Consider the following 23,947-nt stretch of genomic DNA (forward strand, 5'->3'; position numbering starts at 1 on the left):
AATAATGTAAAATAATCAACATATATACGAAATAATTACTTTATCATTATGTTAGTCTTATTTTCGACTAGAGTGAAAATTAAAGTCTACTTTAACTGTTTAATGCTTTTATATTGTAGTAGATATGGGGAAACAGTACATACTTATATAATCACAAATATTGTGAGATTTCTCTGTGAAGTTTGCGGAAGGATGAACATGTCATTTGGTCTTTACCAATCGTTTCGCCATTTTCAGTGTTGAGTCTGTGCGTTATTTGGTCAGTGCATGTTATGCACACAAAAATATGTATTAATTAAAGCTGAATATTTTCACTATAATTTGGCCGTTACGGATCATTTTGAGTCTTTCTTCGCTGGTTTGGTTTGTAAGAAACTTTCATTTCTATAACTTGTACGGTATGTATAAAATGGACTGACTAAATAACACCCAACATTGAAGATAGCGGAAGCCGAAATGCATTTTAAAGGCCAAATCAGCTAGGAGAGTCAGTTCAAATTGATACGTAACGAACAAATTATAATTATTGATAGATTTTAGAGGTTTTGGCGTAGGTGGTTTGTCAAATTTATGGAATTACTTTTTCATGGAAGGTACGAGATACGTTTTGAGAAAAGGCGAATTTATTGGTCGTCAGAAGACTTGTATCAGATGGAAATCAGTATTATGATATGTTTTATGAGTGAGATATTAAAACTGGAAATCATGGGAAAATGTATTGTTGTAACGGATTTGTTTTAATGTAGACTGTTTACAGAAATCTTTCTGAAAGAAACGGGCCACACACACCGATAGCTAGATTGCGATAATTTTTTTCAAAAATGAAATGAATTTTTTAAAAATACTTATTTTATGTATAATCAATGTATAATTTATGTGTATCGATAATTTGTTGTTTTTCCATTTCTTTAAATGTTAAATATCCAATGAATCTGGGTGAAAAAATTACTGCTTGCAAGATAAACTATTTTCGTTATTATTGATCAAAGATAAAATCAAAATTGACATAAGAAAGACGGTATTTTTGGAATTATGTAATATAAAAAAATTAAAGAATCGTGTAAAATCGCCTAATAATTATTTTGCAACCCGGTGTCGTTGTCTTAATTTGTTAATAGGCAGATAAATAAAAAAATAGGCGGTTGAAAAATTATTCTGCCTGTTCCAGATTGTTCAGATTAAATTAAAAGTCGTTTTTATCGAAACGTAACGGCCCTACTCCAGCTTTTACAACGTCGAACTGAAGAGGCTTATGTAATTTTCCTTTTTACAGTATTGTGTGAGTTTATATATGATTTTTACTGATGATATATGAGTGCTGTAAGTTCGATATTTGCACCATTCTACATTTGTTTTGTCATGCGAAGCCGGTTCTCACGCTATGCCTGGGTCAGGCAATCAGATAACATGAACGTGAAATACAGGAGTGCTATAGCAACCAGCATTTGCAGATAATAAATTACAACGTGGCCGAACGATTGAAACAGAAAAAAATTATAGGGTAATTACCTTTTAAATTTAAATTTTAAATTTTAATTAAAAGTTTTTGAATTTATGGATTATTTACGGATCCAATGAATTTTCTCGGGACAATGTTCAAAATTCGTTCTTCAACCTAATGAATTTTTTAAATCGATTAATTTGATCACAATTGCATATTATTTTGAAATTGATCCTTTCATAATAGCTAATAAATACATTTCCTTCGTTTTTCCACTCATGTGGGCGGCATTGCCTTGTCCACCCCTCAACTGATTTATTACTGCATGTCCTCGCTTGCAAACATCCGGACGTATTGTAAACATTATTTCCACATAATACTAAATATATTTGTGCAAAAAAAAGAAAGAAAAAACACAGTTCTCCCAGGATATGTCACCAAATTTCATCTGGGGTCAAAAAATATTTCCATGCTTTCGTAATTTATTCCAGAAGTGTTTATTTTTTATTGAATTTTGATAGTTAGCTTTTTTACCATGTATCTTTCATGTTTTGGCCATCATGAATCATGGCATAACATCATGGCTTCCTGGGCTGGCATAACCTCTATCACCATTTTTACAATTTGCGCTCGTACAAGCTTCCGATGACAATTTAAATATAATAGTTCGATAACTCCTATGAACTAATTATCAATTTTTACTAGATAGTTTATTATTTTAGTTTCAACTTTAATTATAGATATTTTATGAACTGATATCAGCGCATTGATAAGCTGCCTTGGGACGTTGCAAACAAGCGATCCTTCAAGTAAATTAGAATTTCAGACCGATTAAGACAGAATTTCAGTAAGATTAAGTCCCACATTTTTTGGGTTCTCCCCTTCAAATCTTATCCAAATATGTGTAACTGATTCATTTTCCGTTCAATGAAGACAATTTTTTCCGAACCCACGCGGTTTTAACGTGAATATTTTCAACGGGATGAAAATATCAAATGAGATGAATTTTACCGAAAACAGGGCATCATTTGTCATTAAAATAATTAACATTACTCCATTACCCTTTGCACATACTATAGAACTAATTGAGCATCAACGGTACTCAACATTCCGCCATCGGTTCTCTCTTCACACTAATAAATACACTCGGTTTCAATATACATAAAAATAAACAAAAAACGAGATATATACCAAGTACAATAAAACAGACCTCGTTCCTCCCATACTCGGAAAAAGGGACCCAAAAGACTTGCTGAAGCGTGAATAATCAATTTTAACGCAACATTTGGTGGCGATGAGGGCCAAAAGTATTATACATGCGTCTAGGCAATTATGTATATATGTCGATTTCTTTACGGAGAACAAGAGAATGGCTGACTAATTTAACATAGTGTTTGGCAGCTGCCAAACCCAAGCCATAGTATGAGTATCGTAGATGTACGTAAAATACATAAATATATTTGTGAACGAGCGACATAGCAAAGTCAAGCAATGATTATTTGGGGATCGTGACATGCGGTCTGGTGTAACGTAGGTTTTTAGAAAAACATTTTCTTTATCGTGGCAACGTTTCGATCTTTATTGAGATCATCTTCAGGGCCTGGGTTTTATAAACATTGTTTAAATTTTACAAATACATGTAGGATATGGAAAATAAAAATAAATAATTTATACAATGCTAGAGATGTGGACAGTGGTTAATATATTTTTTTAGCGTGAAACCAGTCGATATTCTTTTTTAAGGACTCCAAAAACATTCTGAATAGCAAGAAACAAAGCTGTTATTCGTTTGTGCACGCTATAAATAAAATCCACAATAAAAATAAAATCCATGAATACAAATTTTTGGGAAAAAATCCCTAAAAATTTTCGCCAAATTTGTACGATTGTTTCGAAATCCCTTTGTAAATAAGTTAGAGACGGAGAAATAAAATGAAACTTCCGAAGAGAGTTGTTTTTTATTCCCTCCTTATTTTTCTCACTTATAATGACAAAATATGAACCTTTTTGCAAAGACTGAAAGAAAAGAAATTAACATTTCTAACAGTTGTAATAACTAAATTAATTATACACAATTTTTTCGAAATGAAGTTGTAAAGTTGTAAAAAAAAAGCCGTAATAACGTTGAATTTGGAGAAAATCCAGAGGCCTTATTAATTTTATAGGTAGAACTACCAAATAATACACGAAAAAAAAGTGTCTCCGGTTAATCAAGCCGAAAAATGCCCGTATTCTTATTACTATAAAATATTTATAATTAAAAGCTCCAAAGGGTGCTTAAAACGAATCCTAACACTTTACTGGAAGTAGTCTTCTGGTTTTTGCAACTTGCACTTATATAATAATTTCGAAATATTTTTCGACCTAGTATCGCCAAAAAAAAGTTCCTGGTTCGCCAAAATATTTTTACAAATTTTTGAAGAACAATACTTCCCCGAAATAATTGCTATATACCATATCAAACATATTCGCCATAGTAGACATGACAACAACATAAGTCACTTACATGAACTAGTTGCATAAAAACATATATTTCACAACAAAAACTAAAAAAAACAACAGCATGCATTTCATAGATAAACATTAAAACTGACAACTACAATTCGACATAATCAGAAAACCACTCAGGTCTCTCATCGTTTAGGCATTTCACCATCTTCTAATTTTCCAGGATAGTAGTATACGATTTATGGGGGGTTAACAATTTTAAACGGCATGCACTCATTAATATACATTTTTTGGAAAGGTTTTTGACGCTCAATTTAGTTGGGAATAACTTGGGTTGGGTTGCATCACAGTAAAACCGTTTGCACCGTTCAATTCACCGTCAAAAAACCGTACAAAAATGTACATGGAATTGTATATAGGTATTTGAAGTCGTCGAAAGATAAGTGTGTCTCACGACTTCAACAAATTTTGAATATTATTAAATCCCTTTATGAAAATGAATATTTTAGAGTTGAAATAAATGTGTGGTGTTTAGTGACCGTTAGCCAATGATTATTTCGAGATCATGAGATGCGGTCTGGTGTGACGTAGATTTTAGAAAAACATTTTCTTTATCGTGACAACGTTTCGATCTTTATTGAGATCATGTCAACACGACACACAAGAATGACACAGAAAACAAACACTTTGTGCCGTGAAGAAGATCTCAATAAAGATCGAAAGGTTGGCACGATAAAGAAAATGTTTTTCTAAAACCTACGTCACACCAGACCGCATCTCACGATCTCAAAATAATCGTTGAAATAAATAATACCGACAGCGACAGCTTTCAAGTTACTCAAGGTGACTTACAGGTGTATCCTTATCCTCTCTATTGCTTAATCTATTTATTTCGGACTCTGTACTGTATTTTTAAAAGTTTGGATATTTAGGCGTGAGGCAAGGTAATTTATTCTTTGCCTCCTCTTTGCTGATGATGCAGTATTTTTGCGCACTCTTGCATTGAAGCCCAAAAATTGCTAGATGTCTTGTCGATGTACTGTAAGGAAAACTCGCAAAAGGTTAATGTAAAAAAGACGAAGGTAATGGTTTTTCTTTCCTCCCATAGGATGAAAAGAATAAAATCCCTTCATTTTGAAGGCGAAAATATGGAATATATCAACTCGTACACATAATTGAGAGTATCATTTGTCATTACAGAAAAATTCAACTAGGCCTCTAAGCACTTCCATAATCGTGAGATGCGAGACAATTCGAGAAATTTTGGCTATGGGTGCTATGGAATGCACACGGCCCGCTTCAAAGAACTAGAAATTTCTACTTCTACAATAAAAAAGAATAGACATAGTATTGGTTACGGAGACACACTTTACATCACTATCTAATTTTTACATTCGAAATTTCAGGACTTAAAGGACAGACCATCCCATATTGCCTGTGTTCAACTTTGCTATAGCAGCTGTATCTTGCCCACCAAATCATAACGTTTCCCACAACAATTTCTATTTTATCCCAGTGCATTAGCCCGCGTTTCTTGTCCGGTGGTGATTATGCAAAGCACCCACACTGGGGTTGCAGAGTAGCTAACCCTCGAGGCCTAGTGTTACAGTGTCTCTCCGATCAACGTTTCAACTGTATTCTCCTCATGATTCTACATATTGGCCCACTACTACTCACAAACGCCCAGATCTTCTATACTTTTTCATTACATCCCAACTCTCCTCACTTCACCACATGTTTGTACAGTGAATGATCTCTCGTCGGATCACAGTCCTGTTTTATCGACACCTATCCCTTTCCAACTCCCCCTAGAGCTACACAAATTCACGGTCCAATAGACGGGAAACAATTTGGAATACTCTTGAAAAAAGAAAAAAAATCTGAAAACTACCCTTAAAACACACCACGGAATAGATACTGAAACGACAAATTTTCCATTATCAATAACTGAATTCATCAGTGATTCAACAATTCATACATATACACAAAACACTTATTCTCAGCACATTAACGTATTCGCTACCTTGTACGATCAAAAGACAAGCTCGTAAGGAATGGCAAAATACACGCTATCCCATCGGGATTGATAAACGAAAACTGAATAAAACTAACGCATCAATTGACTACGGAATTGCAACCTTGCCGCTACGACCGATTCATACTGTTTACTGAAGGACTAGCAACGGACAATAAATTGCTCTGGGCCGTAGCTAAAAATCTTCTGTCTTACGACAAAATATATACCCCGCTTCGCCATGTCGAATGCTTTTGCCTCTTACCTAACCACAGTATTCACCCCAGATGACAACACCATAGACCATACTTATTCACAACTTATCTAGGAATATTTACACTTACAGATTTCATTATCCCTCCCTCCTAAAGCATTTTAACCTTCTGACGTTCATTCTTCCATACAACACCTAAAATCCAAGAAAACTCCAGTTTTTGATCTTATTACCACAAAAATCCAAAAATCATCATCAAATTATCACAAAAAGGCCATCATACTTATTTCATATCTATTTAATTCTGTTCTTCGTACCTACTTCCGTATAGTTTGGAAGCACTCATATATTCTAATGTTCCCTAAACCAAAAAAGCCAAGACGTTGTACTACTTCATATAGACCAATAAGTTTTTTGGGTAAAATTTAGAAAAGCTCCTATTGAAAAGAATTCTTCAAATTCTAAATTCTCAAAATATATATCGCTCTTGAGATTCATTACACCAATTTTGTCGTGAATCCATGCCTGGTTCACTATTTAGGATCTGGCGTAGTTTAAATAAATCGCCTCGCTCAGGATCATGACTTAACTACGGCCATCAATTTGATTTTCGCAACTATCACTCAACTGTCCAACAGTGCCATCGCGTGATAGACATTCCTCCTCCCTTGAGCAGGGACAGTACTGTTCTGGGGCCTTTCTTGACGTAAACCAAGCTTTTGATCGAGTTTGACACTCGGGCATGCTGTTCATGCTCATGGGCATCCTTCCAGCCACCTACTATCTCATACTGCACATTACATCACTGACCGATTTTTCTAAGTCATCGAAAGCCATTCCCTCTCTGCATATTCCCATATCCATGCTGGTGTTCCTCAGGGTAGCATTCCGGGCCCCACACTATACCAGGTGTTCACAGCTGGCATTCCATTAAATCCCGAAACCACCACATTCACATTTACAGACGATACAGCAATTCTCTCTAGCATCTCCGACCTTTTCATTTCCACTCGAATACTCCATCACCTCACACTACTAGGGTCTTGGTGTAAAAAGAAAAGTATAAAATTTAACACAGACAAATCCATCCGCATTACCTTCGCTCTCCGTAAAAAGATCTTCCCTCATGTTTTCCGTAATAATATTTCCATCCCATCTGCGGACAAGATGCGGTACCTCGGACTGTACATCGACAAACGCCTGACCTGGAATCCTCACACACGACTGAACCTTCAGGAGGTTATGACATATAGAGTTCTTGCACGACTTGACGAACGTTCTAATTTACCTCTAAAAAATAAACGGCTGCTTAACAACACCATAGTTAAGCTGATATGGTCTTATGGACTGGAGTGTGGGGTTCACCCAAATATTTAAACATCAGCCGCATTCAAACTGCCCAATCCTTAATCCTACGAAAAATACTAGGTGCTCCTGTGTATCGAACCTAACTACACGTACAGACTTAAATATCCCTTTCGTTCAAGACGAAATCCGTTCCCGTTACCGCAAATTTCACAAAACCTTCCTTAACTACCGTAAATCAGTACATCAGAAACCTCGCATCCCATCGAATCTCCTCGAACCCTCCTTGCCGACTGAAGAAACAATGGCCGCGAGATCTCCTAGGAAGTGATGGTGATGCTAGTGAAAGTAATATTGACACAAGTATCAATTAAATAGGCAATACTTTAGTATCATTAGAGTAATAGCAACGGGTATTTTCTACACTGATGTTTTTAAATTTGTGTACACTACCTTCCTCATTGTTTCATGATACCTACCTGAAGGTAGTTGTAATATACTACAAATTTTAAAAAAATTAATTGCGTTGAACTCTTGGGAGATTGGACGTTCCATCATGTATGCGGTTATTGCCTTTGGAGTTCCCTACAAAACTCTGCGAGACGCTGTTCGACGTTTTCCTGAAACTGGGTCCTACCATAGAAGGCCCGGTTTTGGACGCCCTCGGGTAACAGAACCACAGGTATACCGTTTTTTGACTTTGAGAATTTTGCGAAACCGGCACCTTACTGTTGTTCGAGCGATTCATCAGCTTCAGGAAGTTCGAGGTGTCCAAATTTCTGAACGCACTGCTCGAAGAAGATTAAATCAGTATGTACTGTGGCTTTTCGCCCATATACGATCTCCAGATGGGCGTGAAAGAGTGTGGAGAAGGCGAAATGAAAGTACGAAGCCTGTAATTTTTCCCAGAGCCGACCTTTTCAACGTAGCTCAGTGATGGTGTGGGAATTTCAATGGAGAGTCGCACAAAGTTGGTTGTCGTTCGTGGAGGATCTTTGACGGCCACTCGCTATGTGGATGAAATTTTGGAACATCATGCGTTGCCTACCCTCCTATTACCAACATACCTTCAACAGCATACCATCATGGTCTTCTTAGCGTGGCCAGCTCGTTCTTCAGATTTGAACCCCATCCAACATTTATGGGATAACCTCAAAGACGAATAAGAGTACGTCCATCACTTCCTGATACACTCCACGAACTTGAAAGGGCTCTTTGCGAAGAATGGGCTAACCTCCAGCAAAGGGACAATTTCAGATTGCTAGAAAGTATGCCGAGGTGTCTTCAAGTTGTAATTAAAGCAAGAGGAGGAAATACGCCATATTGAAATTTTAATTAAAACTCTAAAACAAAATTAAAACAAATTTTATCTGTCCGTCTGTTTTTTAAGTTTTTTCTTTTTCTTTTCATTTTCCTTAGCAATTTACATTTTTGTTTTACTTTTGTAGACAGACTCAATTATTGAACTCTAAAAAACGTGAAACTTTTATTAATATATAAAATATATACAAATCAAGTTATATTATAAGTGGGCAGAATTTTTTGCCTGTCAGTGTATTTTATTATTGTCAAAACGCATTGAGACTACGATCATTTATTATCAGTGAATAAACAAAGACAGTTCATATTGTATATTCATATGCATTATATCCTATTTTTCAAATTAAGAATTAATTCTGTGCTATAAATTTTGCTACTGTTGTTTCTTTTTTTATTTATATACTAGTATTGATTTTGTTTGCGTTAAAATTTTGTATTTTTTAGAACCGAACCGACCCAAGGTTTATCAAGTTCTCTGGGGCGAGTGTGTGATATCCGTAGAGTAAAAGTAAGTTAATAGTGAGAATGGCTGAGTTCGATCCCGCCTGAGGAATATCGAGTTCTCTGGGGGGAGTAAATGTGACCAGACATCAATTATCGTAATGTATTTATTTGTATTTTATCTTTTATATTTATTTTGCAGTTGACAATCTGATGTACAAATGGGAGACTAGTATTCTAGGACATAGACGCAGTTTTCATATAAAAGCAGAAGCCAGTACAGATTGAAACACGCAAATGGCTGTATATAAAAAATACGTGTACAAAACCAGAAAAAGAAGTAAAAACATGCATAAGGCTGGCCCCTAAACATTATTATTTAATATAGGGCAGTATGTTAATTTCAGTTATTATATTTTTAAGTTGTTATATTATATGATTTGCTGGAAGAGTTTAGAATGTATAAATTGTGTAAACAATGAGATTCCAACAAGATTATAAATTGTAAATTGTAAATCCTAATCAATAAATTATTTCTTTTTCTTCTTCTTCCATTTGTAGTTAAGCCCATATTCGTTTAAGCACATAAACCTATCCTGGAAAGTTACTGGACAAAAAAAAAGAAAAGTTTAAGTGACTCGGGGTTTTTCCAAAAACGACTCTATAAAATTTTTTTACGGGGAACAGAAATTAAACTCATCCATGGGATAGGTAGACAGTGACGACCTGTAAAGACCAAATGTTAATTAAGTTAGAAAATTTGGGGAATCGCGTTAACACCGCAAAAAAAAGCAATCAGCACAAACGACCGTTATTATTAGATATCAGTTTAGAGTGCATTGAGTTAAAAAGAGGCAAGGATATATTTTTTAGAAAGTGTGAATAGAATATCAATTTGAATATAAAGAGTCTGCAATGGTGAAGAGCCGAAGGGGAGTTAGTAGCTTTGGAAGTGGGAGTGCTTTGCAGTAGAGAGGGAGTCGGAGAGGCGGAGCGTGTAGGCGTGGTTTTGAAGCAAGGGCTACGGGAGGAAGGCCTGCTTTTCCTTCAGTGTGACAAAAACCGTTGAGAAGGTATAGTGGTGCGAGCTGAAGGATGTACTATCAACAGTACAACATGTACAAACAGAGCTGGTACGGTGGTTACCAGCCGGCCGGACAGCATCAGTACCTCAGTTGTATGCACGAGGAGCAAAGCGGCTGGCCGCAGCACGTTTTCCAACAGCAGCAACCGATCACGGAGATCTGGGACGACCAGTCGGTCGTACTGCCCGTCACCCCTCAACAGCAATCGCCTCCAGAACCGCAAATCCAGCAAAGGGTACCACCGGCCAGGAGCCCGTACGAATGGATGAAAAAACCATCCTACCAAAGCCAACCGAATCCAGGTAATTAATTTGCACGGCTTATGCTTACTTCGACCCAAATAAAAATCCTTTCTCTGTTGACACGAGTCTGAGATCCTTTGAGTAGATAAAAAGGATTCCATAAATTAACTCATGCTTAGAGGTTCTTTCACATGGCTATTCTGTATGACAAAGAATATTTCTCACGCTAGTCATTTAAAATAAAAAAATGTACCTTTTTTACTTTCTACCTTAGAGAATGTGTACTGAGAAAATATTTTCGAACACACTCTTTAAATTACTGGTAGATTGCAAATGCACCAGCCTCAATTGTACTTTCTCATTTAAAACATTTTGTAAACTCGGTTATAACACAGGTTAGGTAAAACTAGCCTAGCACTGTTTTCTTTTTATTACTTTCTTTTATTGTGGCAACCTTTAATATTAGAAACATAATAAAGTCAAAAGAAAACACTTTAAGCTACATTTCCCAGAAATATGCCAATTTTCATCTTATAATACATTTTTATTATCGTTAAAATAATATTTGTACAAGTGCTTTGGCAAAGCCCGTAAGTGTAGGCCTACATACTTTTTTTTAATGTTATATTCATGAAGTCAAAAGTAGACACTAAGCTACATTTCTCAGGAGGCCAGAAATTTTCATTCTATAATACATTTTTATTATCATTAAAATTTGGATCAGGGCCTTGGCAAACCCGTAACATCAGATACTCAATTTTAGTTCCCTGTAGGCCTATATCCTTTTGTAATGTAATAAAGCGAAAAGTAGGCACTTTAAGCTACATTTCTCAGGAGGCTGGACATTTTCATCTTATAATACATTTTTATTATCATTAAGATTCGGATAAGGACAAAGCCCGTAACATCAAAGTCAATTTTAGTTCCCTGAAGGCCTACATACTTTTTTTATATTATAAAGCCAAAAGTAGGCACTTTAAGCTACATTTCTCAGGAAGCTGGACATTTTCAACCTATAATACGTTTTTATTATCATTAAAATTTGGATAAGGTCTTTGGCAAACCCATAACATCAGATACTCAATTTTAGTTCCCTGTAGGCCTATATCCTTTTGTAATGTAATAAAGCGAAAAGTAGGCACTTTAAGCTACATTTCTCAGGAAGCTGGACATTTTCATCCTATAATACGTTTTTATTATCATTAAAATTTGGATAAGGTCTTTGGCAAACCCATAACATCAGATACTCAATTATAGTTCCCTGTAGGCCTATATACTTTTTTAATGTAATAAAGCCAAAAGTAGGCACTTTAAGCTACATTTCTCAGGAAGATGGACATTTTCACCCTATAATACATTTTTATTATCATTAAAATTTGGATAAGGTCTTTGGCAAATCCATAACATCAGATACTCAATTTTAGTTCCCTGAAGGCCTACATACTTTTCTTTAATACTATTCCTGTTCATAAACTCAAAAGAAGGGATTTTAAGCTACATTTCCCAAGAAAATACGTATTTTCATCCTCTAATCAGTGTTTATTCACTGTTGTAATGAAAATTTTAGTAAATCACAGACTTCCTTCACCAGTACACACAAAAGTTAATAAACAAAAACTTTTGTGTGTACTGGTGTAAACTGAATGACTAAGACACCAGAAAAATGAAGTCATTCGTATTCAAATTTATGCCAAATTTGCTTTCCTACGTGATGACAGTGAAGTGCCGTTGAAATATTTGTCAGCAGGTTGAACATGGGTCCACCTGATCCCGTTGTATATTTTTTGTCGCGCGGGTTTCGACATATTAATTAGGTGAAACGATTTAAACGCCAAAAGTAACACTGTTTTCTAAAGAATATTTTATAATGATGGTATATTAAAAATATTTTTTGGGTCTCCCGTCTGTTTTGTCCGCCGAAAGCACAGCGAGAATAGGCGGATCAAACCGGGGGGGGTGGTCCTCCGAATAACAGTCTTAGTGTTAAAATATTTATATTAAATACCATACAAAAATATTTAGTGCTTACTTATATTTGCTTTTAAAACTAAAGGATAAATGGCAAGTTTGAATTTTAAAAAAGAAGAGCCGATTTCAAGATCAGATGGTGAATAAACTTAGTACTAATCCTACGATTACTGGCTTACCTAATTAATCCGATCATAAACGTTTATTTTGCGAAATGAACATTGAAAACTACTGATATTTATTACACAATTATTTGTAAACATATGCACATAGTTTGACTTTTTGAATTTGGTAAAGACTCGTTCCATACGGTGATATTCCCTCGATTTTTTTATTCATATTATTATTTTATAATGTATAAAGCTGGAAAAGAAACGAGCGGGAATTTAGGATTAATTCGGTAATCTTGCGTTTGCTGATTAAAAAAATACATCAAGGATGAGTTAACACGCTCGCAATAAAATTATCCCTTCGGCTGTACCGAAAAATAAATGTACGTGTAATTTTTACACTGGCTGCCTCTTTGTTTGGATGTGAAGTAATTTAAAAATTAGTATTGAAATTTTTCCTATTTCCTATCTAAAATGGGAGAGTGATGGAATAGACTTTTTGTGAAATTTTAGTCGTTTTCCAGTTTCCCCCATCTCCTCTATTTTCTTCTTTGGCGCTTTTTGTCTGTCGATTGCGTTGTTGTAAAAATACAAAGAGTATCTGAAGAAGGTCGTAAAATTAGGTACTATTTTATCTCGGTGTATTAAAGAGATAGGAGGTGATCTGTGCCGGGGGCACCCCGTTCGTTGTGCAATGTTTGTCCAGACCTCGTGTTTACCGGAGCTTTAGACACGTTATCTGGGAAATTGTAGAAATCCAAAAGTTAACAAAAACCAGCCGAAACACACTTCTTTTAATAAAAAGAAATTCGATTGAGAAAAATCGCGCATTCGCAAAAATAAATTGAAATAAGGCTTCAGACCTGTCTGAGTTTTGCCAGTCTAATGACAAACAAACAAAATAAAGTCTTATAACAATTTTTCTATTATAATTTACTACGATTTTATAAGGTTTCTGACGGATCACGTGAATATCGATTTTTTTATTAGACTTTTAGCCCAAAGGACTAAGAATTTGTTCTTCCATAATAAATTCAGTTGCAATTGACATAAGGTTTTCCCGTTAATTAGGCTCACTGAACATTATCTGATTTAATTAGTTTATGAGAGTACGCGAGCAATAAACTACTTAATATTTTATTATATACAGTAAACACGATTACAATTTGAAGTGTTTAGATCTTCTCAATTACGCCTCGATTGATCCTTAATTGAACTTTCTCCTCTGATTGCTGACAAATCGACATGTTATAAACTTCATGTTCTCCGAATACTCATCCCAAATCGACTTAATAAAAAGCATTTCAACCATTTGTTTTTTAAAGTAAATTTCACTACGGTGATTTCTTCCGTTGTAGTTTCCCCGGATAGTTTTGTATTATGGCTACTTAAAATTTACCATCTCTTGGTGTATCTAGTTGAGTATTGTTGCCCAAACGACACCTGAACGGTAGTAGGATAGCCTTCCTAAAATAAATATTTACAGAGAACAGTTTATCCCAGGCTACACACCGGCCCAAGAAATAGATTTGAAATATTTAATAATTGCAAAAAAAAGTTATGGATGGAATTATGTAATCTTACGAATCTTACATACTCACATTTAACAAAAGAAAAAATAATTGTGTAAGATAAATAGAATGGAATGATCAAAAATTCATCACCGGGTAAACAGAAAAAGACTAACAAAAGCATTAATTATACATCATAACATCATGTCCGCATAGATTTCACAGCCTGCTGTTTTTCTAGTCGGAACATTTTTGAATATACTATACTGCCATATATGCCAATATTTGAGGTCGTATAAATTTAACGCTCATTCAGATACCAATATTCAAAAAATTGTTGAGCAGGCATTGAACCACTTACTGAGGTCCTCCTGCACTCACGGGTTTCGGAATTTCGCCATCTTCAGTGAGGAACGGTTTAAATAACCTAGTAGGTGACATAGTTGAACACGCGTTCACCGACTCGTAGAGCAACATCCACAATTAACTTTAAATGGAAGAAATCGTCTAATTATCTACCAGTGTATCTTTATACTTTGCATTTTTACTATTTTTCCTTCGTTGGGCTAGTCTTCAATCTTGTTCTATTTTCAAAGAGCATATGGCTCGACATACACCACCTACCAAAACTCGGATTAAAAGATAAATTCTTAATATTTAGTTTAAAAAAAGAAATTTCATTGGATAACCATGGTGCTTTTCACTTTTCTACGTAATCGTCAAGCTTGTTATAACATCTTTTACCAAAGTAATATTTATCTTTTGAAAGTTCCGTTTCAAAACAATAGTCCGTCATAAAAATAGATGTTGCATTATTAATGTTATCGAACCTAATTCAATTGTCCACGCTCAAAATGTGTTCATTATTTTGTCAAAACATAATACACCGTTAATTATCTCGGGCTGGTACAGAGTATATTGTATGTTTTGCTTTACATTTCACTGCCGCACATCCTCTAAGGATAGGAAAACATGGACTCTTTTTTATCTCAAATCCCAAAGCAAACATTGTAAATTTTATGTAATTTACAACGTTTATTAATATTACGCAAATATATTATTATTCAATATGATATTGTTCTCAGGAGCACATAGTTGATATCGAATATGTACACTTGCCAAAAAACATTTTTTGTGTGTCAACGGCGAATTTTATACACAATGGACCCGAATGTCCTTGACATTTTCAAAAAATTGAACGTTGTGGTACTAATTTCGAATTTCCCTGCTTCATTCCCCTTGAATTGTGGATTTTCTGACTTACTAACAAGTTAATTGAATTTTTTTAAATATTTTACCCCTTGCAGATTTACCGTTTGCAAGTACGATCGTAAAATGTTTCGACGACAAAATTTTGATAACACGATCGTTTTACAATGTTGTTGAATTATCATTGCAGCCTGAATAAACCGCCTTGTTTCGTCAAACGCTAATTCTGTCAATGGTCATCAAATCGCCTGAAAATTCGCCAAATTAATTCAGATTTTTATTATCAATTATTCTGTAGGTCTATTTTCATTTTTTCTATTGAAAAAATCTTGTTCTTACAAAACATTGTCTTCGGTTAGCATCCGTCCCTAATAGTCATAATGGGCTCTACAAAGCCTAGCTACCTCACTTGAGCAAAGCTTTTTTTGTCCTCTACGCCCAGTAGACTTGTTATAGTAGGCATGTCATTTTAAATAGGCATAGCATAAATAATTTTAAAAAATGATCGCAAGAGTTGTGATAGATTTTCCCCCGGGTACAATGAATTTAAAATATTTAGGAAGACATGTTTAGGCTCTCCTTTCTTACATATTCGTATTTACTAGTGCAAACCTAATATTGCACTTTAAACTGATCAAAACAATAAAATTTAATAAGTCTACATTTACAAGTCTAAAAGACAACAAAGTCTCTTTAAAACATTACTGGAAGTTGTTTTACTTTCAGAATTGATAGGTAATGTAAATTTACTTTTTGACTGTTTAATAATATAATATATTATTATATTAATAATAAACCAGCGAGGATTGAATACTAAAATGATCGGAAGCTATCAAACTGCAGGTTCTTCGTCCCGCTGTTCCCATAAGAAATTACAATTACAAATTATGCATATTTAAAACCAGGTGAATTGTTTATAGTTGCTTTTTAAACCGTACTTTATAGTAGTTTTTCTATTGATTCGCTTGGTTGATTTAAAAAATAATATTACAATGTGTGTATGAAGTGTAGTGAAACATTACTGAGAGTGTTAGGTCCCGGGAGATAAACCTAAAAATTGAATTTCATACTTTATTAGAACATAATCTGTGGTGATACATCAAATCATATATATATATATATTAAGTAAGCATTAAAAAACAGGGATAAGGTCAATTTGAAAGAAAAGAAACTCGGTTTTTTCTTATGTTATACAAAGGAATTATCTTTTTTCTTTTCTTTCAAATTGGTCGTAATATCACTGTACTTTTTAAAATACAAAATTATAATAGTAAAGGTTGATGTCACATCTATTTATAATAAGTAAGTTATGCTTAATCTTTCATAATGGTAAATGTGGGTGTTGTGTACAATGTGAACTGCACTCTGTTCCGCTAATATTTTTTTCTTTTTCACCATTCGATTAGATCGGTGACGTGAAGAGATCTGTCAATATTTTCTTTTCAGCATGAAGAGAGCTGTTAGATGTTTGATCTTTCCTTTTTAGTAATTAGCATCCCGCCTATGCCGTGATCCGCGTTTTGAAATGCCACCGGCTGGCAGGAGGATCACGTAATTTTCCAAAAGTCAAAACGGTCGAGAAGGATTTCGAGATGCGGTTTCAAGTTTTCACTCTTTGGTGAAAGGATAGGATTAACCGTAGATCAAAATGGAAAAATACCTGTTTTTGACATTTGTTTTGGATGAGACACTCTCGCGGCGTCTTGTTTGTGCCGTATTTTTTTCTTTTTTTTTTCCCAGGGAATTCCTTGGAACCCTGAAAATGTGGAAAAGGGCTCCCGGTACCTATATCGAGATTCTCTGTAAGTAGTAATAAAATTTTATTGCAGGGGTGGTAGGGGAGGGCTATTAACACTCGACTCTGTCCGTAGTACAATTGCAGGTAGTAGGAGGGAAATGTTTATTAGTAGCCTTGCCGACATGCCCACTTCCTTACAGTGCAGAAGGTTTGTTTTTATCCTGTTGCATTTTCATGCCGGGTCACGTGTGGATCTTCGGGTCTGGGACGACTGCCCGGGAGTCGGACGAGGGTCCTGGGAGCCGGTTTTTATCTCGGTACCAGGCAGGAAACGCCCCCGCACCGGAAGTCTCCACCACAATCAGAAAGTACAAAAATTCAGTTTTATATAAACCTCTCTTGGAATAAAACTGAAAACTCTGAAAATTTAAATCAATTAGTGAGAGAAGAAAAATCAATTTAGAGCCTCTCCAAATCAATTGACATTTTACGTAAATTAACACCGATTCACAAATCCTGACAAAATAAATTCTCAGCATAAACAGAAACTCATTTAAATGTAAATATAATAAAACCCAATACTCACATCAGTTTATCTCTAAAAAATAATTGTCAGTAATTCGTGGACTTAGCAATAAAATATAAATTCAAAAAGATACTTTCATGATGGATAATTATTAAATTGTAAAATTACAAATAATATCTCTTATATATCTGGTACTTAATTATTAATCTCGGTTTTAGTTTAAAGTTTTTATTTTTGGGTGAAATTTTTTTTTGATGTTAAAACGCGTTTGTATGATTTTATAACAACAGTCATGGACGTTGGACGGACGGTACTGAACGGTCTAGACGGTCGGTCACAACTCAGTTTAATTTTTCAACAGTGATTCACGTCAGATAGGCGCCTAAGTCGAGTTTTTGAAAACAAATCCACAAACACTGAAGAATTCATTTAAAATAACAGTTCTATTGTGAATTGTGATATCAGCGATTTTCGCCCGGTGATCTAGGGAGAAAGCTAAACGATTCGAATAATATTGAGGGGCTCTGAAAGACCAAGGATAAGGCTAAAGAGCAAGAAAGAATTAGAGTGAGAGGGTGAGAAAGTTTAAAAAGTAAACAAATAGAATCAATTTTCCCAGGGTATTTTTTCTCACTCGTAAATGACGTTTCATCGACTCGGTACTTTTAAAGATGAATGTTGTTTTTACGATTTAGCCTTTCTTCTGTAATAGGTTCTCGACAAAAAGGGAAATAACTCGGATCCAACACTGAAGATGGTCAAAAGCTGAAACACGTCAGACAGGCCACAACACAGGGAGAATAGGCCGACTAAAATGAAATCGTTCTGTGTATAGGACTTCTATGACCAATTTTTCGTAATACGTTTATTATTATTTTGCCGTTACCGGTCATTTTCATCTTCCTATCCTTGCTGGTTTGGTCTCCTAAACATCGGCTGGGTCTGTTTATTAATAGTTTTCGAGTTCGAGTTTATTTATTAGATACTTTTACTTTTACATACATTTTGCACAAAGTGACTATAAGAGGAAATGTCTAAGACATTATACATCCTTGTGGCAGAGGGCTTAAGTATATTTACAATATTTGTTGATTTGGCCTAGAGAAATAAGAACAATGGTGAAAATTATACTAAAAACCACTTGGAGAAAGAATACATTAATAAATAGGGAAGTTACAAATAATTACATATATAATTATATATTATAAATTATAAATCATAAGTCATTGACTACATATGTACAATAGATAAGTTTGATAAACATGTGTTTGATCCTCCTGTGTTTCCAATTTTGTTGAGGTTATAGTTTCCTACATTCTTTACTGTCATATTTGTACTCTCAGCGCTACGTTCATAAAACGAGCTAGTTATCCTTATTAATAGTTTGATATGTACAAAATGGACTGATAAAATATAATGATGGTGGCGAGAAGCCGAACGTGTCCGGCGGATAGACAGACCAAAATGATCGGAAACGACCTATTTACTTATACTTACAATTATTATAATACACTCAACGGGTAGTTGTCCTTAAGGTTAAGCCCTCATAATAGGACTTTAATTTGCCAGTCCTTTCATCAATTTTTCATAAATGGTTACCGATTATTTTGACCTTCTTATTCCTTGGTTCGTGGATATTCTTATTCGTTAGTTTAGTCTGTCTGATGCATTTCGGCTTTTTGCCATCTTTACTGCTGAATCTGTTTATGAATAGTTTGACATATGTAAACATTAACCTTAAAAAATATTTCATCAGACCCTCCCCCCCCAAAAAAAAAATTTATCATCAGCATTCATACACTATTATTGGTCCAATCAAAATCCAACAAACTGCCTTCATCCTGATACATTAATTATGTTTAATATGTGCAATTGGATGAACGTTATTATGTTATTATATATGTTTGTGTAAAATGTTTTGAAATTTCTCATGTAACTCCAACATGAGTTATCTTCTCTTCTATTTAGTATTTCATATAAAAATTTAAATAGATTCTCTTATTTCTAATGGAAGTGAATCTTATTTTAAAAGCTACATAGCGAAGAAATGTATTCTGTACATTTGTATATATTTATTATAATTTGGTGACCATACAATGGTATTAACTATTTTGAGCGAACAAGGGTTGTATGGTGATTTAATATGTTTATACATTTTTTCATCAGAAACCCCCGTGTTCTTAGGCTTATTTTTCGGTTATACTTTTCAAACATTTACTGTTATTTTACTCTTGTTTACTTCTACATAATTACACTTTAAATGAGTCTTTTTAGTTTCGGCTGTTACTGCCGATGATGGTCAGTAGTGTTGTGTATATAGTCGAATATATAGTATATAAGTCGAAAAAACTATGCTCCCATTTGAAAGGGTCCGCTTAATCTCGCTATTATCCTTCATTATTTCCAATGAGCCGACAAAATTCAGCTTTCAACTTATGAGAAAATATAGCAATGAACGGCTTTCTGTAGAGAAATGACATGCAAGCCTTTCCAGAAAGTCTAAACAATATATATAGTACATGCAGGTTAATATAATTTATTTATTATAAGACATACTAAAAATAATTTAATAATTCGGGGATGATTATTAATAAGGAACTTATCAAGATCTTGTAGTTAGGTCGTTTCCGATTATTATTGTCTCTCAGTGCGTGTCGGCTTCTCGCCATCGTCCCGGGTGATTTCTGTTTTATGCTCGTGAAAGTTTAAAGCATTACAAAACATAATTAATCCACCATACGTAGAAAGCAAATGCGATGTAAACACGCATATTTCACTTTTACACAGAATATACATTTTAAATATGTAAATGATAAAATCACACAAATACCGTCCTCTGAAGATGTCGAGAAGCCGAAAGGCATCTGAAAGACGAAAACAGTCGGATTTAGGCGGACCAAAATGTTCGGAAACGACCAAACTAAATATTAATTTGCACACCGAAATGGAAATTTCACAATTCATAAATCTGGATAAACGTTCCTTAATCGCCAAGTTGGTTTTTTTCTTGTTTACGACCAGACGGGATTGTTAGAAATATTTTAACATTGATATCAACATTTCGTGGATTATATAGAATAATTAATTATAAACCAGCAGTTTGGTCGTTTCGTATCATTTGCCCGGTCAGATATGAGTCGGCTTCCCATCATCTTAAGTGATGGGTCTGGGTGATTTCGTTTTTCGTCTAGACCGTTTGATATGTTCGTCAGAGCATTAAAAAAATTTAATCCAGAATAGCAAAAAAGCAGTGCCAACACGCCTATTTCACCCTTTCATATTGCACACATTTTACACCTGTAAATGACAAAATAACACAAATTACACAAAGTCCTCTGGAGATGTCGGGAAGCCGAAATGAGTCTGAAAGGCCAGACCTGTCGACGATAGGTGGATCAAAATGATCGGAAACTACCTAACTAAATATTCGTTAGCTCGCAGACCCGAAAAGGAAATTAAAAATAATTTTTCAATTAATTAATATTTGTGAAAGGTATTGATTGAGATAAAAAATTCAGTGTTGCGAGCGGGATTCGAACCCACGACCTTCGGCTAAATACGCCGGCCATTTTTCAACCCTCTAACCATTAAAAATAATCATAAATCTGGATAAAAGTTTCGTTATCCTTATCGCTAAGTATTTTTTTTTTTTCAGTTTACTTTCATACCGGATGTTTGAAAATATTTTAAATTTGATATCAACATCTCATAAACAATATTATGAAATTGTACTTCAGTCGTATCCGATCTCTTGGTCTGTTAGACACTTTTTGGGTTTGCTTCTAGGCCCAACAGGTATCACACAGACCCAGCAATGATTATGTCGAGCAGCCAAAACATCTGACAGGCCAAAACAGTATGCGCTAGACAGAACAAAATGATCATTACACACCTCATATTCCGTTATTTTTTTATTCTTTTTATTTTTTTACTTTCATACGGATGTTTGAAAAAGTATAATGTTGATATCAACATATCATTAATTATGGCAAGTAACATCAACGCGTATTTTGGTCGCTTCTGATCATTTTGGTAATCAGACACGTTTATGGTCCTTTGAAAGGTTCTCCGCCGAACGGGACTCACAGAGGCCCTGCACTGAAGATGTCAAGAAGCCGAAATGCGTTCGACTGACCAAATCAGCGAGAATAAGCAGACAAGGAAGATAGGAAAAGGCCGAAATACATGAATCTAAGGTGTTTCTAAAACAGTGGACATTTTTCTCAAATTTATGCACCCTTTTACACTTTGGTTTTACTACAGTGTGATCTCTTTCTTACGCTTATCGCGGTAGATAGGGGATCGGGTAGGGCAAGGGTACATCCCTGAAGCGAAGCAAAAATGGGCGGACCTATTGCTTACAAAAGAGTTGATTGTTCAACTTTGTCCTGTTCCGAGCATAGGATTCTCCCAGGTCTTTTTAATTTTATTTTCTTCGTCGAGAGGGTAAAAAAAATTAACGTTAACAGACCGACCCCGTTAATTTAAAACAATTTTTTTTTCTCACTCCCATCTCAGACCACGCGAGACTCATTAGGGACAATAAAACCGAGGCCGAATTAATAAATTCTGACGCCATTTCGATAGCATGTTAGAGTGGACGGACCGTGTAGTTTTATGACGGCTTGAGATTCTATCAGCGGTAATAAAAAGCAATAAAAGATAATGATTATTTAAAACATGCCGCTGTCGCCATCTTGAATACCGGGGCCCAATCGGGTTGGACTTGGGTGGGGCAGCGACTCCCCTCCGGCGAGGTCCATCGCTTTCTCATTTACATATTTCCACCCCCCTCGCCACAAAAGCCGCCCAATCAATGATTATTATTCAAGTTGGCTTTATTGCTTTCCGACGAGGATGGAACTTTTTTCCCACGAGGAAAATGTTGATAGTGGATAAATAATGGGAGTGAAGTTCCGATTCGAGCAGAGTCGGATTACTCACATTCAAAGAGAAAATTTGAACAAAATTCTTACAGGATTATTAGGGATTAGCTATCCCAATTCGACAGAAAAAAAAAACTAAGAGCTGTGACATACCGGTTTGCGGAGTGATGAGCCTATAGTTTGGGTTCCGGTCATCTTGGTCTGCTTTATCACAGCTAATTTGATCATAAGCATTTCAGTTTTTCAATGCAGTGCTCTACGACACCTTTATTGTATGCAAAAAAAAAACCGAACACTATATGGGAGAAGCTGAAACTCGAACCAGCTAGGATAAGAAGACTAAGACCATCAGATACTGCCAAACAAAAAGTTTTGACTTAACCACGGTTTTGGAATAAAGCAATCAGTCATGTCAGAAAAAAAAGAATTTTAGTATTGAACGGTGATTTTTTTCTTAAGGTCGGCGGAGTGAGCTTATAGTTCAGTTCCGGTCATCCTGGTCTGCCTTACCTTAGCTCCTTTGATAATACGCATTCCAGTTTTTCATAATAATTCAATGTTCTGCGGCATCTTCAGTTTATGTATGAAAAGACACAACCTACCGAATAATTATTGATTAACGGTCACTAATCACCACACATTTCTACCGAATAACACTCTCTTACTGAAGATGGCGAGAAGCCGAAATACGAACCTGCTGATATAAGCTCACCATTGCCATTGGATACAGCTAAACAAAATGTTTTGACTTTACCACAGTTTTTTGATAAAGCTATCAGCCATGGTAGAGGGAAAAAATAGTTTGAACTGTCAATATGGGTAACTTTTCTTGATGTTAGTGAAGTGATGAACCTATAGTTTGACTTCCGATCATCTTGGTCTGCCTTCTCCCAGCCGTTTTGATAATACACGTTTCAAAATATTCAAAATAATTCAATGGGATATTCTACGGCATCTTCAGTTTATATCCGGCTTACCAAATAACAGTCCTATGGAAAATGACGAGAGGCCGAAACGAACCAGCGACAATAGGCAGGCTAGGATCCCCAAATAACAAACGGTTTTGACTTAATCACGGTTCTCAAATAAGCAATCAGTTTTGCCAGAAAAAAAATAAATTTTAGTTTTGAGCGGTGATATTTACTCTTGAGGTGGCGGAGTGATGGGCCTATAGTTCGGTTTCCTGTCATCCTGGTCTGCTCTTTTGATACGCCTTTCACTTCTTTTAATGTAATATTATGCGGCGCCTTTATTTTATGCATAAAAAAACAGGGAATAAACATAGGCATTGAAGATAGTGTAAAGCGAAACGCGAACCAGCTGTCTCAAACACACAAAATAATTAATGTGATGTATATGTTGAGTTTGATAGACAGCAGATCGTAAAAAATAATTCGGTACAAAAGTCCTAATTAATATGAAGCATTAGGCTAATATGAAGCTTTTTACTTTTTTTTTTTAATTACGTTTACAAAAATATTCGTCGTAC

At 35.1% G+C, this 23,947-nt stretch overlaps 1 protein-coding gene and 1 long non-coding RNA gene across 3 annotated transcripts in view; both read left to right on the forward strand.

The window, feature by feature from the left end:
• Nucleotides 1–1,337: 1,337 nt before the first annotated feature.
• On the forward strand, nt 1,338–9,539 carry LOC112127438. Its single transcript, XR_002910569.1, has 3 exons — nt 1,338–1,501; nt 9,187–9,250; nt 9,386–9,539. It is a non-coding gene; the product is annotated as an uncharacterized LOC112127438 (long non-coding RNA).
• A 679-nt stretch (nt 9,540–10,218) lies between these two features.
• LOC106672738 (homeobox protein CDX-1-like) overlaps nt 10,219–23,947 on the forward strand; it is a 30,604-nt gene continuing 16,875 nt past the window's right edge. For both annotated transcript variants that reach the window (XM_014404395.2, XM_014404396.2), the window contains exon 1: nt 10,219–10,570. In XM_014404395.2, coding sequence (XP_014259881.1) covers nt 10,279–10,570 — 292 coding nt within the window. In that variant the 5' untranslated portion in view covers nt 10,219–10,278. The remainder of the gene's footprint in view (nt 10,571–23,947) is intronic.

Source organism: Cimex lectularius, unplaced genomic scaffold (genome assembly GCF_000648675.2).
Source record: "Cimex lectularius strain Harlan isolate CLEC.00 unplaced genomic scaffold, Clec_2.1 scaffold266, whole genome shotgun sequence".
Lineage (NCBI taxonomy): Eukaryota > Metazoa > Arthropoda > Insecta > Hemiptera > Cimicidae > Cimex > Cimex lectularius.